The sequence below is a fragment of the Elgaria multicarinata genome, chromosome 23 (genome assembly GCF_023053635.1).
Source record: "Elgaria multicarinata webbii isolate HBS135686 ecotype San Diego chromosome 23, rElgMul1.1.pri, whole genome shotgun sequence".
Classification (NCBI taxonomy): Eukaryota; Metazoa; Chordata; class Lepidosauria; order Squamata; family Anguidae; genus Elgaria; species Elgaria multicarinata.
In genome coordinates, this window is record NC_086193.1 from 3,320,794 (window position 1) to 3,338,841 (window position 18,048).

The window sequence follows — 18,048 nt, forward strand, 5'->3', positions numbered from 1 at the left end:
TTTGTGGCTAAGTCCTGGAGGATTTTGTCCATTGAATTCTTTCGGAGTTTGGGGCAGAGGCATTTAAATGAAAGTAAATGTCCAGATAATCTTGGAACAAATATCTCCAAACTGGAGTTCCATTTTGCTGTTCCATTTCTGATTTCTTTGAACAATTTGGGATCCTCTAGCTCCCAGGTGTATGTAGTATGGAACTGAGTTTTGATTTGAGGGGGGCTTGCTGGGATTTGCCCTTTTTACTGTGTTCTATTCTTGTAAAATTCCTAGAAAAAAAAAGATTGAGAACGTCCTTCTCTCTATTAGACTAAATTTTGTTGAGGGTATTGGAGAAGAAGCATTAAAATAGGCCTTGGTCTTCTAGTAAAAGCCTCTTACGTTACTTTTAATTTTTACTGTACTGTGTAAGAAAAGTGAGCGCATCTGATTAAATCATGCCGTAGAAACCGTCATGCCACCTCAAGTGAAAGAGTTAAGCAGCTGGTAGATTTTAAGAGATTCCTTTAACAATACTTGTGAGGCTTAGATGAAAACAAGGGGAAATAGTTGTTTTGCTCAGCCAGCAGTGACTGAGTTGGTTCTTTTAGCTTGAATCTACGCCACTGCTTACTGTAAGCCCTTCATATTTTTTCAAGCACATCTAGACCTCACTGTGCCTTCATGACAAGACACAGTGGGTTGAGTGGGCTGATGAAAACATTCAGAGAGCTGTGGCAAATGTAACCCTGATTGCATTCTTTGGTAAGACTTTGGCCCAGGAGTTAGCAGTTTAAACTTCTAAAGCAGGATATCTGAGTTTAGCAGTCTCCTTTATCCATATTCCTATTTCTGCTTTCCGTTGCAGAAACTCTTCTGCACAGCACGTCCCCATCCCTTCTGGAATGGGTACATTTGATGCCTCAGAACAAATGCTGAATTTAAATGGCAATTAGAAGAATTATCGAGCCCATATAACTTGGCACCTTGTAGCAATGGAATGGTCTTTGCAGGTTTTATTTCTTGGCAAACGGGTTTTGATCTGCAGGAGCATCAAGTCCAGTACTCGCTAGGTGGGGAAAATGCTCAGGTGCCCTGGATGTCATTTTGAACCTTTAGAAGTTTGGAATTTGTGCATCCTTTAGCTATTAGGGCGAAGCATCTTTGAGTGTTGATGAACGGTCGCGGAACTGTGTGGTTTATTTATGGAATTAGAAATCATGTGTCAACTGGTTATTGCAACCAGTCTAGCAGAATTCAGGATTTGTTCTAGTCACCGAGTTTCAGGGCGGAGCTTTAAGCTTTGAAAATTAGTTTTTCCCTTGATTTTTGTGGAATTCCAAGATTTGCAAATATTTTGCATATTAATTTCCGTTTTACTTGCAACTCTTTTGGCTGCAGACAGGGAAACTCCTTGTATGGTTGGAATTTGCAGCTATGTGTGGGGAGAAAGAGTCTGCTTATTTTTCATTGGCTGGCAACTTTTCCTCAGTTTGGGCAATTGATAGTACTTTGATTATTTTAAAATATGTAGGGCCTGTAAAGTTAACTCTCTACTCAGCTGTTCAAAAGTAGCTATTTTCTGAGATCTTCTCCCGCCCAGTCCCCCAATGGAAAAAATGGAAATTTGGCGAAACACTGAATAATACTTGTATGACATATTTTCTACTTTGGAATCTGTTATAAGACAAGGATTTCCATAGATACCTTTGTACTAGAACTCTGTCCCTAGCAAAGATCTACAGCTCCACCAAACCTGCCTTTATGCAACTGAGGATGATAGTTGTACACATTTTGAGTGAGTAAGAGAATCTGCAGCATTAGAGAATTGTTCCTGTACAGACACATGCGACGCTCAAATCCAAGATACACTTCTGGACCTGGACTCTACAGCAGGAATAGGAATCCTATGGCACTCCACCACTACAACTCTCATCATCCCTGGCATTGGTCATGCTGGCTGGGACTAGTGGGACTTTGAGTCCAAGAACATCTGGAGAGCTTCAGGTTCTTCACCTACGCTCTGGAGGGTGCTGCCATCTTCACGACATGGGGCATCACTAGCAATGAATGCTCAGGATGCCCCATGGGGCATGTCTTGCTGCTTGCTTCTATTATAAATTTTGTATTTCGATTTTTAATGTTTTAATCTTTTGTGCACCATCCAGAGAGCTTCATCTATAAGGCGGTATAGAAATGTTGATAATAATAATAATGATGATGATGTTGACCTTCAATCTAGTTTGGAGATACTAGAAGCCAAGTAGCAGGAGCGGCTGTAGGTCAGTGGCGTGGAGCACACGGTGCAAAAGGTCCCACGTTCAATCCTGGGTGTATTCAAACAGAGCTGGAAAATCTCCTGCCTAAATTTTTAAGGAGCCAGTGTTGACAGTACTGGGCTAGATGGACTAAATGTCCTGCATCTTCTGTCCTTTTGACCTGGCCTCTCCTCTGTATTTAAACTTTTTCATCTCTCCTCTCAAGTGACAGACCCCCTTGGTAAGCATAGGTTGCAGTGCCTCTTCCTCTCTTTCGCATAGAGCAAATTTTCAATTTTGCACATACAAAGCAAAAGCATTTCTTCGGTTGAGGCTGCAATCCTACATGCACTTAACCTGGGATTAGCTCCATTAAACAGAGTAGGTCTTTTGAGTAAATGTTTTTGATTAAAGAATAAGTTCTCGGTTGCCTTTAATATCATTTTAAATAGCTGAGAAGAGAAATGTAACACTGGAAATGCATTTTTAGTACAGTTTTGATTTTTAGCCCTTCCTTTAAACTGTATCTGATGTTCTTGTCAACTTGACTGAAAGTAGGTGGCTGTTAAAAAACAAACAAAAACCGTCTCTCTCAGATGTGAGAGGGGAAATGTCAAAGTTTGTTATCCTTGTATCAGATAATATTTAGAATGGAAATGGGGGTGGCAAGTGAATGGTGACCGGTACAAAGTGGAGTATTGGTTGATATTTTGCTTGTTGAAACACACAAACCACACTGAGATCCTGGATAGTCTTCAGGCTTAAATGTGCCCTCACTGCTCCATCTCCTTACATTGTAGGCTTGTAAAATATGTAAACTCCAGACTTGGAGATTTTGGAATCGCTTGACCATTGGTTCTCTCATATCTGGATATTGCACCTGGGACAAGTTTCCAGGGTAAAAGAGAACTCACAGATGAAATGTCCAATGTTAAAATGATACTTCCAGGCTAGATTAGGGAGATGATTTTTAATTAGTTGCTTTTTAGGGTTCTCTTATAGGCAAAAAACATTCTGAACCCTGAAGTAGGGGTGGGCAGCTTGTGGCCTTCCAGCTCTCATCATCCCTCAGCATTGGCTGTGCTGGCTAGGCCAGATGGGGATTTTAGGCCCAAACATCTGGAGGGCTGCACTTTTGTTCTGAGGAGAGATTTCCATAAAACTCTCCCTTACAGGTTGGTCTAACTAATCAACTGTTTGCTTTTGTCCCTTAATGCCAGGAAGTATGAGCAATAGAAGGCCATCAGTATTTGGGAGGGTTTGACTTAAATGTAAAATACTTGTATGCCGGTTTGCTTCTGCTTCTGCATTCTTTTGCAAATTGTCTTCTTTATTTTCCATGCCATTATTTGTGCTCTTAGTTCTCTAAAGCCAGTTACTTGCTCTCCCATTATACAACAGGGCAAAATTGTCTCTGTTTGATGGTGCCTGTGCTAACTAAATGGCCTTTTCGCTTCGTCACACCATCTGCGGATGCTTTCTGCCCAGCCTGAACGCTGTATGAGATGGAAGGATGAAATTGCCAACATCAGCTGCACGTGTTCTTTGTCAGTGCTGCATAGCACTGTCCTACTATTATTATTAATTATTTGTATAGCACCATCAACGTACATGGTGCTGTACAGAGTAAAACAATGAAATAGCAAGACCCTGCCACATAGGCTTGCATTCTAATAAAATCATAATAAAACAATAAGAAGGGGAAGAGAATGCACCAAACAGGCACAGGGTAGACCTTTTTTAGTTCCACTTCCACTTTGAAGTTGTCTGTGAAAATGTTAAGTGGTGTGCTTCTTTGGCTACTGATGTAAAATTAAACTTAAAAGGTTGTCACACAGAGGGGGGCCAGGATCTCTTCTCGATCCTCCCAGAGTGCAGGACATGGAATCATGGGCTCAAGTGACAGGAAGCCAGATTCCGGCTGGACACCAGGAAAAACCTCCTGACTGTTAGAGCAGTATGGCCATGGAACCCATGACCTAGGGAGGTGGTGGGCTCTCCCACACTAGAGGCCTTCAAGAGGCAGCTGGACAACCACCTGTCAGGGATGCTTTAGGGTGGATTCCTGCATTGAGCAGAGGGTTGGACTCGATGGCCTTGTAGGCCCCTTCCAACTCTGCTATTCTATGATTCTATGATTCTTTTGTGTTGTGTGTGTGGGACCCCTGCTTTAAGGTCTTTGGGACAAGGCTGGAGGGTAATGTGATTCGGAGGGTTGGAGATGCATATCTATCTTTCCATCTCCCTGTTGTATATCTAGCAAAAGAATAATATAACATTCACCGCGAAAAACCGTATTTTGTGATCTTCTCATTTTTGATCTTCATGCAGCAGCATAAACTTCAAATTTGCTTTAAGACATCTTAGGGATTGCGGAACTTTGCCTCAAGAGTGGCACGTCTTCATGTGAAGATGATATCTGTTTGGAAACATGTGGCTTTTCAGTCGTGGGGTTTAGTGGGTGCTCGCTGCACCAGAAGCTAATAAAACAGTTATGGCCAGCCGGATTTATAAGCAGCGTGTTCCTGTTCATGCAGAGTGGCACGTGGCCTCTTTTGCTCACCGCAAGCAGGTGCTGTCTTGCTGTGCTTTTTTATAATTAAGCAAGTGTGAGCGCTGACGTTCCCCTTCCCCACAGTGGATTCTATAGTTAGCAGTTGTAATGAGCTTAATCAAGTTAATTAGCTGATGTACCGCACAGCCAGCTTTGTCTGGGGAGCCTTTCTCGAGGTTCTCCTCTGTTGTGAGGCAGGGCCTCTCTGAGAGGTACACGGCCTTCTTTCCTTGAACTTTGTGGATATTGACTGGTGAAGGATTCATCCACTGGAATCCAAGATTTCTTCCAACACATTAAGCTAACTTGGACTGTGCTTTTCCCTTCTTTCCTTTCATAATTTTGATGGTGTGCTAGGGGAACGGCATCTAATTAGATGCAATGTTTGAGACAATGTTTTTCTTAGAATGCAGAGCCATGAAGCCCTTGGAATTTTACGGTGCCATTCAGCCAGCTTATTTAAGCTGGTTTGATGGCATCGGAGCTCCAGACCTTGATAGTACCCTGTCTGGAGTCAAGAACTCCATGGCCCACTGAGCAAGCGTGCATCAATGTGATCGTTTATGAGATCATGGGTTTGCCAACTTGCTTGATAAGGAGTTCGTTGTGGATCATGTCGTACTCTAGCCAGTCCAGTATTCTTTGCAAGAATCCCAGCAACCAGAAATTGGCTAGAGGCAGGCAACCAAGTGCTCTTCAGATGTTGTGGACTACGCCTACCATAAGCCCCACGCAACAGATCCAGTGGTCCGGTTTTATGAGAATTTTGGTCCTAACGATCTGGAGGGCACCAAGTTGCCTGACCTGGCCTTCTGCACGTTGTATCCCACGTTCCTTCTACAGCAAGGTAAAAAGCGGCGAAAGAAACCATTCTGATTGCACAGGAGTTGCATCGAACATTTATATACACATTTGTTCTTCCTTAAACTCCCCTCAAAATTCTCCATCCTGTATAGATTCTGCACCTCAAGAGTATTAGCTTGTACGTACATTTTTCTGTGTTCGTATACTTCCGCTATTGCTATTGAACCGCCCAGAGAGCTCCGGCTGTTGGATGGTATAGAAATGTAATTAATAAATAATAAATAAATAGTTATGGCAAGGGACAAAACCCCTTGCAGGTCACTGAAACTGGACCCTCTGACTCCTTGAATTCTTGCTTCATTTCCCCTTTGGCGACTTTGCAAGGAATTGTTGGCATACTTTTCACAAGATTAGCATTTGCGATCTTAAGGGCCAGGAACATCATTTTGTAAAAAGAAAAGCTAGGATTCTCAGGGCACTAGATTCTGTGCTTTCCTTTCAATTCCGTGCTCACGCAGTGTTACCACAAAATACACACAACTCTGCTAATGACCGGTCTTGTTGTTCAGATCCTCTTCATGACAGGAGCCCTGAGTGGGGGAGAACGATGTGTTAAGATAGGCCATATGCCATCATGAACCCAGTCTTGTACTTGAAGTTTTATTTTATTTTATTTATTTATTTATCATACTTATACCCCGCTCCTCAGCCAAAAAAAGGCTCTCAGAGCGGCTTACACTTAGCAAAAAAGACAGTCCCTGCCCTCAGGGTTACAATCTAATAAAGACATGACACACAAGGAAAAGGACCCCCGATGTTACTTCTGCCTGCTCCTGTCCCCTCGGTCCTTCTTCTTCCCCACAGGGCCAAGATGGCAGTTTGCCCTGGGGGCGGGGGGGGGGGGAAGAGTCCAGCAGGAGCAGGCCCCGATGTTACTTCTGCCTGCTCCTGTCCCCTCGGTCCTTCTTCTTCCCCACAGGGCCAAGATGGCAGTTTGCCCTGTGGGGGGGGGGAAGAGTCCAGCAGGAGCAGGCCCCGATGTTACTTCTGCCTGCTCCTGTCCCCTCGGTCCTTCTTCTTCCCCACAGGGCCAAGATGGCAGTTGGCCCTGTGGGGGAGGAAGAGTTCAGCAGGAGCAGGCCCCGATGTTACTTCTGCCTGCTCCTGTCCCCTCGGTCCTTCTTCTTCCCCACAGGGCCAAGATGGCAGTTTGCCCTGTGGGGGGGGGGGAAGAGTCCAGCAGGAGCAGGCCCCGATGTTACTTCTGCCTGCTCCTGTCCCCTCGGTCCTTCTTCTTCCCCACAGGGCCAAGATGGCAGTTGGCCCTGTGGGGGAGGAAGAGTTCAGCAGGAGCAGGCCCCGATGTTACTTCTGCCTGCTCCTGTCCCCTCGGTCCTTCTTCTTCCCCACAGGGCCAAGATGGCAGTTTGCCCTGTGGGGGGGGGGGGAAGAGTCCAGCAGGAGCAGGCCCCGATGTTACTTCTGCCTGCTCCTGTCCCCTCGGTCCTTCTTCTTCCCCACAGGGCCAAGATGGCAGTTGGCCCTGTGGGGGAGGAAGAGTTCAGCAGGAGCAGGCCCCGATGTTACTTCTGCCTGCTCCATTCCCCTCGGTCCTTCTTCTTCCCCACAGGGCCAAGATGGCAGTTTGCCCTGTGGGGGGGGGGAAGAGTCCAGCAGGAGCAGGTCCCGATGTTACTTCTGCCTGCTCCTGTCCCCTCGGTCCTTCTTCTTCCCCACAGGGCCAAGATGGCAGTTGGCCCTGTGGGGGAGGAAGAGTCCAGCAGGAGCAGGCCCCGATGTTACTTCTGCCTGCTCCTGTCCCCTCGGTCCTTCTTCTTCCCCACAGGGCCAAGATGGCAGTTTGAGTGGTGACACCTTGCTTAGGCTATTCTGACAAGGTGGAAACAACCCAGATAAATTTCAGGCAAGAACCGATGGATTGGTAGAGTGTCTCACTCCTGCTCTTGTGCGTGTGACCTAGAATAAGAGTAGTTCTAGAACAGCCCAGATATCCTGGGCTTGGAGCACAACTGGAGGCTGGTTTCAGACGTACTGTATTGAAAAGGCAGATCTTGGCCCTGTTGGGGTTTACCTAGAGCAACTCTCCTTTGGATAAAGTCATATTCATTTGCCCTTCTCCCTCTCAATATTGGTGCACAACTTCCCTAGATGAAGTTGCCTCTCTCTCGAAACCTTGACACTGAATTCTGCTAACCTGGTGATGCTTTCTGTAGGATTTCTAAATTGGGCACTTTTTCTTAGGAAACGAGGAGGTCCTCAGACCAGAACCCGCATTCGTTTATATTCCGTAGAGTATTGAAGATCAGTGTCCTTTACCTAGGAACATTGACCTAAGCAGTGGTCCACAGATACTGGCTTGGCTTGCTTGCTTGCCTCTGAATGGTGCTTCTTCTTCTCACTTTCTCCCAAGGCCTCTGACACATGGTGTGTGTGTGTCCTCTTTTTCCTTTTCTCCCTTTCCTTTTCTCATTTGCAATGCGATTTGGAGAAAGTTAGAAAGACTTGCTGTTTCTTATTACAGGGAAACACGGGAGTGTTTCCCTGTGTTATAGGCGATCAATGAAAAGAGCATTCCACCATGTTAAGGCTGGAATTGGGGGTGGGTCCTTCTGACGTTCATGAAATGGAAAATGTTTCACCAATCTTTCTGAAACGGAGACCTGCCAGAAAGAAATACTGGTTTTACATACCCTGCGCGTTTCAAGAAGATTTGTGAAATATTGAGGGCAGGATGGCAGTTCAAAGTACCAAAACGGGGAAAACCTCTCTGGCTCAAAATGGCTCTTTTCTATTTCCGGGTGGCGACGATTCTTTTGCTCACTAAAAGCTCCGAATTGGGACCCTTACCCTTTAAACCAGTGGTGGGATCTTGTCCCCCTGTCCTTCTAGTTGGTGGAATGGCTTTTCTTTTTTTCAGCATGTGAGAATTAGGGGAATGGAATGTGAGCCGCTGGACATTCTTTTTGCCAGGAGGCCAGAGGGTCTTGCCCCTTGGCAAACGAAAAGGATTGGTGGATCCAAGGAGAAGAGTTCGTGCACCTTGGATAAGTGCCAAACCCATCCACAGGTGCAGCTCCCTGCTTGTGCAGGCAAGGAAGTTCTGCCTCTATCTTTACTGAATGGACTAAGGACTTTCAGGCTCCTTCATGAGGTGGGGTTGGCCTGCTTCCATTGTCTTTTAGGGGAGGGTTTCCTGTAGGACGAGCCTCGTGTGGTGCAGAGCGGTAAAGCAGCAGTTTCTGCAGCTGAAACTCTCCCCACGGCCTGAGTTCGATCCCAGCGGAAGCTGGTTTCAGGCAGCCGGCTCGGGTCGACTCAGCCTTCCATCCTCCCGAGGTCGGTAAAATGAGTACTCAGCTAGCTGGGGGAAAGGGAATCATGGCCGGGGAAGGCAACGGCAAACCACCCCGCTATAAGGCCTGCCAAGAAAACGTCAGCGAAAGCTGGCGTCCCTCCAAGAGTCAGTAATGACTCAGTGCTTGCACGAGAGGTTCCTTTCCTTTCCCTTCCTTTAGGGTAGTTGCATGTCGTCCAGGGCAGAAACTGGCTGGCTTCACATAACGTGACAAGCCATACTCAAGGGTGAGTCTGGGTTGAAACGTGGGTTATTGTTGAAATGTGGGTTGTGTTGTGGGAAGCCAGCCACACTAAAAAAAGAAAAGAAATGTGTGTTGTGGGAAGCCAGCCACGCTAATAAACCATGATTTGTTAACCAGAAACAACCCACAGTTCCCAACCTTACAACAACCCATGGGGTTTGTTCGTGGTTAACAAACCGTAGTTTGTTAGTGTGGCTGGGTTCACGCAACACAAGCCACAGTTCAGTGACTGAGCATAGACAACCCATACTTGGGTGTGGGTTGTGGTATTGTGTGAACCCAATCCATTTGACCTACTTTATTGGCTCTGGCCAATGGCTAAGGAACGTTTGGCTCCTGGTCAGAAGTAGCCGCCAATTCCGCCTTAGTTGGACTACCCTCCTCACCCTTTTTCCAGTACCTGAGTTTCTTGGGCTATAGGAAAAAGAAACCTTTCTGTATTCTGTACGGATGTAGCTTTGCATGCTTCTTCTTTTATTTTATGCAAATATCAAGGAAGGCTTTGCTCTAGGCCTGGCCTGGCCTGTGGTGAATGCAGCAAACATGAAGTCCTTTGCTGCCCTCTGGTGAAATTTTAAGTGCATAGCATATTATTTTTATTTATTTATTTATTTATTTATTTATTTATTTATTACATTTTTATACCGCCCAATAGCCGAAGCTCTTAAAAAAAAACACACCCTGTATGTTTGCAGCCGGAATTCTTTCCCTGATGTTAAATACGGCACAAGCTTCTATAACATGTTTCTGATAAAATGGTGGAGGAGGCTTTGAATTGGAAACCTGGAGGAAACCCGACAGTTCTTTTTCAAGTTGGTAGAGGGGTTTTTAAACCCTTTAGAGCTATTCTTTTGCCTATGGGGCAAACCTGAAAAAATCAGTGCCACACTGTGATGAGCCAGGTCCATGTGTTAAATAAGTGCTGCTGATTATCGAAACTGTCGGTTTCCTTATCTGTCAAAACATAGATAGAAAGTGGGCTAGTGATGGATGTTTTCAAAGGCAATCCTGGTGACTGCTACTAATAAATTACTTTTAAGAGAATCTTTTCCGGACTGAATGGAAAAGGAGACAATGCAGGTGATCAAATGTGTACTGGGGTGAATATTTGCTGTGCCAAAACTGTGTAAAAGAACAGCTTTAGCTAACTTACCAGGCCTGAATAGATGTGGCGGCCTCATGACCGTACCACGTCCAGACTCTGCCCCAAGAAAGGTTATGGTAATACATCAATATGCAGGTTAAAGGATATACAGTGTGTTTTGATTTCCTCCTCCCAGTCGTTTAAAGAGAGACCTGAGGAGTTGGGGGGGGCATCCTAAGGTTATTATTATTATTATTATTTATTTATATAGCACCATCAATGTGCATGGTGCTGTACAGATAACACAGTAAATAGCAAGACCCTGCCGCATAGGCTTACAATCTAATAAGTTGTAGTAAACAATAAAGAGGGAAGGAGAATGCAAACAGGCACAGGGAAGTGTAAACAGGCACCGGGTAGGGAGAAGCTAACAGTATAGAGTCAGAACAAACTCAATATTTGAAGGCTATAGGGAAAAGAAAAGTTTTTAGCTGAGTGCGAAGAAACGTTTATTGCTGTAAAATGTGGACTGTCCCTGAGAAAATGTATTTCATTTTTTAAAAAGTGAACCAGAGAGATCTCTTCCTCATGGAAATTCAACTTCCATGCTGAGTAGAAGTAATACCAATCCACGAAATGGTTCAGGCTTAATGGCAAAGTCTGGTTTGTGTCCTGCAGCCCTTGCTGCACCCACCAGATATGCCGGAAACGGCTCTTTCTAGTGTTTTGTCTCTTTGCTTTCCTGAACTGTCCGAAAAACCGCTCAAAAAGCTATCTGGTCGATGTGGGATGGTTTCCTATCTACATTTTCGCAAAGTAGGCAGAAGTGTGGCTAAACGAACACAGCAGATATATTTGCATCCAAGATAAAGTCTGGAGGCAGGATGTAGGTGATTATACAGGCAGAAATGAAGGCCAGCTGGTCAGGGCTTGGGAGTGGAAACGAAGTGCAGGTTTCACACTGTGCTCAAATGTTCCTCAGCGTTTCCATGTTCTTGAAGGGGTCAGAGGGGCTAGTTTGAAGTGCTGGCAGATGGACCTTGGCAGCATCAGTTATTGCAAAGACAAGTGTGTGGGAGGTTTTAATATCCTCATATGAAATGGTGCTAGAAACGGCTGCCATTGGCGGTGGCAGTAATCTGGGGCGATAGCTTAAGTGGGTGGATGCAGTCTAATACGTCAGGCTCTTTGGCTTTTATTGGGGTGGGGAAAATACCCGGCAACGGTCCTCAGATGAACAAATTAGAATTTGCGGTGAAATTTTCTAATACAGAAAGAAGGGGTGACAGGCCAGAATCTTTCTATGTATTCTATATTCCCTTGTAGAGAATAAGAGGAAGTACTGTTTGTAAAGCTCTAGCTAGTAACGGTTCTTAATTATTTGTTAGTCACTTTGTGGGAAATACCCTGAAGGTGTAAGACACACATTTCTTAAATAGTAATTAGAGTAATTCTAGTTACTATAACTACAACGTAGTAATAATAATCACTTCATTAGTATCTGGTTCTAAATTTAAGAAAAAATCTTTTAGTCTGTGTAGTATAACTAGATTCTATAATAAAGGAATTTTCCCAATTAAGCTCTCAGTTCTATGCATGTTTAGACAGGAGACTTTCCCCAGTATTCCCCAGCCAACCATTTTCTCTGGATGTGTGTGTGTGCAGGGAGTTCTAGGACTTCCTTACAGTCCAAACATGCATAGGGCTGTGCTCTACGTTGCGTAAACAGCCTATCGACCTATAAATGATTTTAGGTGTTTGGTAAAGATATTTTAAAGAATATTTCCAGCAAAGATTTTGCTGCTTTTATGTCGACGAGTGTGGGAATTTTTCCTGGATTGATTTAAACACAGGCGGGCGGAAGCACACACACACAGGGGCAGTCTGCATGATCAAACAGCCCGGTGGCCATTTTGATTATTCAAGGCACAGCTGGTCATATCATCTGGACCTGGCCTGTGGGCTGTGACTTATGCAAGGGTTAAACAATAGACCGTAGGTTCTCTGAGAGTTATTTAACTTAGGGTGAGCCTATGAAAAGGAGCACAGGGCTCCTGTATCTTTACAGTTGTATTGAAAAGGAAATTTCAGAAGGTGTCATTTGTATATATGGGGAATCTGGTGAAATTTCCTCTTCATCACACCAGTTAAAGCTGCCCTCTTTTAAATCTGGTCACTCTAGTATAGCTCCTGCAGCTTTAACTGTTGTGATGAAGTGGGAATTTCACCAGGTTCTCCATATATACAAATGACATCTGCTGAAATTCCCTTTTCTATGCAACTGTTAAAGATGCAGGAGCCCTGCCCTCCTTTTCATAGGGTCACCCTATTTAACTTTCCACGGGTTTGGATGACAAAACAAGCTGCAGGTTGAATGTTCAGAATGGCAACCTTGGGCACTGTGACTCATCGTGGCTTAAATAAGCCACAATCAGTTGTGCTGATCATGCAAACTCTGTCTGTCTGTCTGTCTGTCTCTTTCCCCATTGGATTCATCCAGCTGAAAATGAATGGAAAACAATGTGGTGGCCTTCATTAGCTCTTTCTTCCTGTTCTCTTTCCCTCTCTCTTGCAGCTTAGGTGCTGAAAACTCACCAGCATGATGTCGTCTGAAAACCCCAGCCCGCAGAACCCCAGCTGTAAAATCATGACCTTCCGCCCAACTCTAGAGGAATTCCGGGACTTTGGAAAGTATATTGCTTACATAGAATCACAGGGAGCTCACAGAGCTGGGCTTGCAAAGGTGAGTTTGCTCTGGGCTTCTTCACTGGGTGGACTGGGAAGTGGCCCCACGTAATCGTAACTAAGGTCTGCAAACTAAATGGTTTAAGTGGCAGGAGATAATGTCAGTCAGTGAAAGTCAAAGGTGCACGCTTATGTATGTAAAATACAAGTATAGTGTGTGTTGAATGTTTTGGACACGAGCGTTCACGTCTATTGGGGCACATTAACCAGCAAGAATTTTTCTGCATGATTGTATCTCACCGCTTCATAGTTGAAGCTTATTGCCTTCACCTGGCACGGGACGTTTAGCAGGACAAAATGGAGCACAGCTCCAGTAAGGCATGAGAGGTTAGCCATGAGAGACAAGGCCCTCATTAAAGCAGATCAATTACTAGTTTTATTACAGTTTCACTGGGGTGTTTAGTATTGACGAAAGCTTTCCCGGTCATGTATCCTTGTCTCGTCAAGTGCACTAATGAATTTCACGATGTCTGATTCCTGAGACGTAGATTCTTCTAACTAGCTATCGGCCAGTTTTAGATTTCCCTCTTCCATGGTACCAGGCTTTTAGCTTTGCTGGGTGCTTAAGTACGCATTTTGGGCTGGAAAGCAAGTACTTTTCCTGTGCAGAACTTAAAGCACTGCTTAAGTCAGACTTGCAGATAGGTAGGGGAAAGTGCATTGAGTGAGAACCAGCAAGGATTTCTCTTTCTGTTGCTTCCCAGATGTCAGTATTTGGGACACATTTTTCGCCTCCACCAGTAAAACCAGAAGCCCACGTCACACTTGTACTCAAAAAGATACTGGCCGTGTTCATGCACCAGCTTTTAAGCCCGGAATCCTGGGGTCATTAAACCACAGTAGGCGTGAGCGGCGTGTGCAGTGTGGTTCAGTAAGCGAGGGTGTCTTCTTCAAAAAGCGATGTCTGGACATGGCCGTTTTCTCAACCAGCGTCCAGAGCAACAGGCCTTCTTGCAACTTCAGTTCATCCCAATTCACGCTGCCGGTTGGCATTCCTCCTCCTCCTTTGTCCCAACCAGTCTGGGCAGTAGCAACGGCTCTTGAGATTACTGCTTCAGCTGGAATGATGCTGCCTTTTTGTACATCGATAGATGGAGGAGGGAACAAGGCTTGCGTGGCCCTTGGAAAGGGACCATTTTCAAGGCGCCCTAGCACTGCCTTGACTCTGAAAAACCATTTTTTTATTACTTATTTATTATGTTTCTATCCCGCCCTTTTCCTTCCAAGGATCCCAGAGGCGGGATACATAATCCTCCTCCTCCCCATCTTATCCTCACAACAACAGCCCTGTGAGGTAGGTTGGGCTGAGAGTCTGTGACTGGCCCAAAGTCACCCAGTGGGTTGCCATGGCCGAGTGAGGACTAGAACCCGTGTCTCCCAACTCCCAGTCCATCACTTTAGCCGCTACACCACACTGGCTCATAGAAGGGATACCCCTCTCTTCTTTCCCTGGATCGTGTTTTGAAAAGTGGTTCAGGAGAAGCATGTGCCGCCATCTGTAGCGTGGTGGCTAAAGTGTTAGACTGGGAGTCGGGAGATCCGGGTTCTAGTCCCCACTCAGCCATTGGAAACCCACTGGGTGGCTTTGGGCCAGTCACAGACTCTCAGCCCAACCTACCTCACAGGGTTGTTGTTGTGAGGAAGAGGATTATGTACGCTGCCTTGGCTTCCTTAAGAGGAAAAAAGGTGGGATATAAATGCAATAAATAAAATAAATCTCCTGAATTATCCCGACCTTCCTACCTAGATGGTGCAGGTGTCCCAGAAACTCCCTGCAAATGGTGGTCTTCAAATGGGAAGCCGGTGTCAGAGAGCCGCGCTCCATCCTGCCTTCTCTCTTTGCCATGCATCCTCCACGTGCTCCCTTTCCTTGTCCTTTTGAACCACGGTTTTCGGTTACGTCTGGACCACTGCGAAGAAGGTTTCCCTCTTCGCCAGGGTTTCTCAGTCTTGTTAAAACGGGACATCTTGTTAGCGTTAGCGGCACTGCGAGGATGCCAAACTATGCTCAGAACTGACAAGGGAAGTGAGGAGGAAATAAATTCAGAGCAAAGAAGGAGGGTGAGGTGGGGGAGCCCACATTCTGGGGACTGGCGCCCGACTTGCACAGGGTCTTATGTCTTTTGAAAACTGCATGGCTAGTGAGTTTCTCCCTTCTATTTTTGTAAGGTGTGCTGTTTTAGTCTACTGGTTTGTAGGCAGTTCTTCTCAGCCTGGCCAGGTGCCTTTTTATCTTGCTTTGCTGTTGCAGATTTCAGCGTTGTCGTTCAGTTTACCAGGACTTCTCTGGATATAATCCAGATAGCTGGCGCCTATCTAGGCAGCCGACTCTGCATGGCTTCCTTGATTACTGTGAAACAGATGGTTTACTTCCTTGCTGAGAACTCTTTAGTCGAGCTCCACTCTAGGTAGCAGCAACTTGGCAGTACCCCCTAGGTAGTATCTTCTGTAGAATCACAAAAACGGCTTTATTTATTTATTTATTTTTGAAGCTCACATAAAGCAAAAAAAAAGTAGTCTTAATGTTGGCTGGGGAATCTGTGCTTGGGAGTGCAGTTTGAACATACAGAGGGATGTTTGCAGAATCCCATGAGTTCGGAGTGACAAAGGACAAGGAAAGGAGGTCCTGGTGAGGTCCTGGTTCCTCTCTATTCGGCCCTGGTTAGGCCTCATCTAGAGTATTGCGTCCAGTTCTGGGCTCCACAATTCAAGAAGGACGCAGACAAGCTGGAGCGTGTTCAGAGGATGATCAGGGGTCTGGAAACAAAGCCCTATGAGGAGAGACTGAAAGAACTGGGCATGTTTAGCCTGGAGAAGAGAAGATGGAGGGGGAGACATGAGAGCACTCTTCAAATACTTAAAAGGTTGTCACACAGAGGAGGGCCAGGATCTCTTCTCAATCCTCCCAGAGTGCAGGACACGGAATAACGGGCTCAAGTTACAGGAAGCCAGATTCCATCTGGAAATCAGGAAAAACTTCTTGACTGTTAGAGCAGTACGACAATGGAATCAGTTACCTAGGGAGGTTGTGGGCTCTCCCACCCTGGAGGCCTTCAAGAGGCAGCTGGACAAGCATCTGTCAGGGATGCTTTAGGGTGGATTCCTGCATTGAGCAGGGGGTTGGACTCGACGGCCTTGTAGGCCCCTTCCAACTCTGCTATTCTATGATTCTATGAAGGATGCATGAACTGAGATTGGAGAGTAGAAGCCAGGACGCAAACGGTGGGGTAACAGCTGTCCCAGAAGATGCTCAGGCGTCTCCAGTTGCTAAGGGTGGGTGAATCAGTCAGAATGCCTCTCTTTCCGTACTTGCATGCCTTCCATATCCCAGCCCCTAAAGCAGCCTTCCTCAACCTGAGGCACTCCAGATGTGTTGGTCTACAACACCCAGAATGGGAGATGCAGTCCAACACATCTGGAGCGCCCCAGGTTGAGGAAGGCTGCCCTAAAGGGACTCTTCATATTCCCTCGCGTAGAGGGAGGGACTGTTGAGGATACAGCCTTTGAAAAGGGGACTCTTGCCTGCTGTTTTTGCCCAAAAGGAAAATCATTAACTTTTTATTAGAAGAACAAAGCGTATACTTTAATCATCAACAGGTTTGATGCTTAGGCTAATGACCAAAATAATCATTGTTTCACAGTACTAGTTCACTTAAACTTTAAGCGACGTGAGGTGCATTTTCTCTTCAATGTGAATAATTGTCTGATCGTTCTGTCTTGCATTGGCTGCCTGTACATTTCCGAGCCCAATTCAAGGTGCTGGTTTTAACCTATAAAGTCTTCCACAGCTTGGGACCACAATACCTGGTGGAATGCCTCAACATCTAAGGTCCTCCTCTGGGTGCCTACTCGGAGGGAAGCTCGGAGGATGGCAACAAGGGAGAGGGCCTTTTCGGTGGTGGCCCCCCAATTATGGAATGATCTCCCTTACGAGGCCTGCCTGGTGCTAACATTGTTATCTTTTTGGTGCCCTTCAAGACTTTTCTCTTCTCCCGGGCATTTAACAGCATTTGCTGATTTTTTTAACTGACCCCAGAATAGCTGTTTTCATAGAATCATAGAAAAGTAGAGTTGCTCAATGCAGGCATCCACAGACAAATGGATATTGCCTGTTTTTATTGTTTTAAATGTTGTATATTTGTTTTTAGTGTTCCAGGTTTTAATCTTTATAAACCTCCCAGAGAGCTTCGGCTATGGGGCAGTATATAAATTAAATTAATAGAGTTTTATCCTGTGGCACCAGGTACAAAATTGGCACTCGCTGGCCCCTGCAGTGAGCCACTTGGGAGTCCCAGGTAGTCTGAGGCAGTGGCCCTGGCCACGTTTGGTTACTTGTGTTCCTGTCGTGAGATGTTTGCAGGAACAGCAGTGGGCCCATTAGGAGATGCACGCTCCTGCCTTCCTTTACCAGTGTCACAATAACAGATAGAAAACTGCCACTCACCGAACGGCGTTCTTTATCAACGCTTGACCATGACATCACCAAGGGAAGTTTGACCATCAGCTGACGTTACGCGGTGGGTCAGCGGATCAGCATGCCCGCCCTACTCAGTCCAGAACTGTTACGGGGGAACGGCGAATGGGGAGAAGCGCTCAGCTAAGGATGCTCAGGTTTGAGCCGTACAAGAATCATCCTGCAGCAATCCGACGTCAGGGCGAATGCATTCTAAAGAGGACTTTTTATCATCCCGGCTTTGTCAATAGTCACCAGGAGCTTGAATTGTGCCCGGAAGCTATCGAGAGTTTGCTTATAATATAAGCGCCTCTTCAGAAACTGCCTTAAAGCGCTTTGTTAATCTTTCTCCAGTTGCCCTGCCGATTGAACGAGGCTGGGCTTTCTCTGAGGGAGTACAATCTGCCCGCCTGCTTTGACTAAGGCCCCTATCTTGCAATACCAGAGACTAAGCAAGGCTTTTGCGAATTTCTGAAATGTCCCTGTGTATTGAAGCACCCTCGGTTGCATTTTGTGGTTCTCTGCCCGTTTCCCCTTCCCATCCTGTGCATTGTGAG

General features: G+C 45.7%; 1 protein-coding gene across 2 annotated transcripts in view; it reads left to right on the forward strand.

Moving 5' to 3' along the window:
* Nucleotides 1-18,048, forward strand: part of KDM4B (lysine demethylase 4B) — a 189,602-nt gene that overhangs the window by 16,830 nt on the left and 154,724 nt on the right. For both annotated transcript variants that reach the window (XM_063147035.1, XM_063147034.1), the window contains exon 2: nt 12,869-13,036. In XM_063147035.1, the coding sequence (XP_063003105.1) occupies nt 12,893-13,036 (144 nt within the window). In that variant the 5' untranslated portion in view covers nt 12,869-12,892. The remainder of the gene's footprint in view (nt 1-12,868; nt 13,037-18,048) is intronic.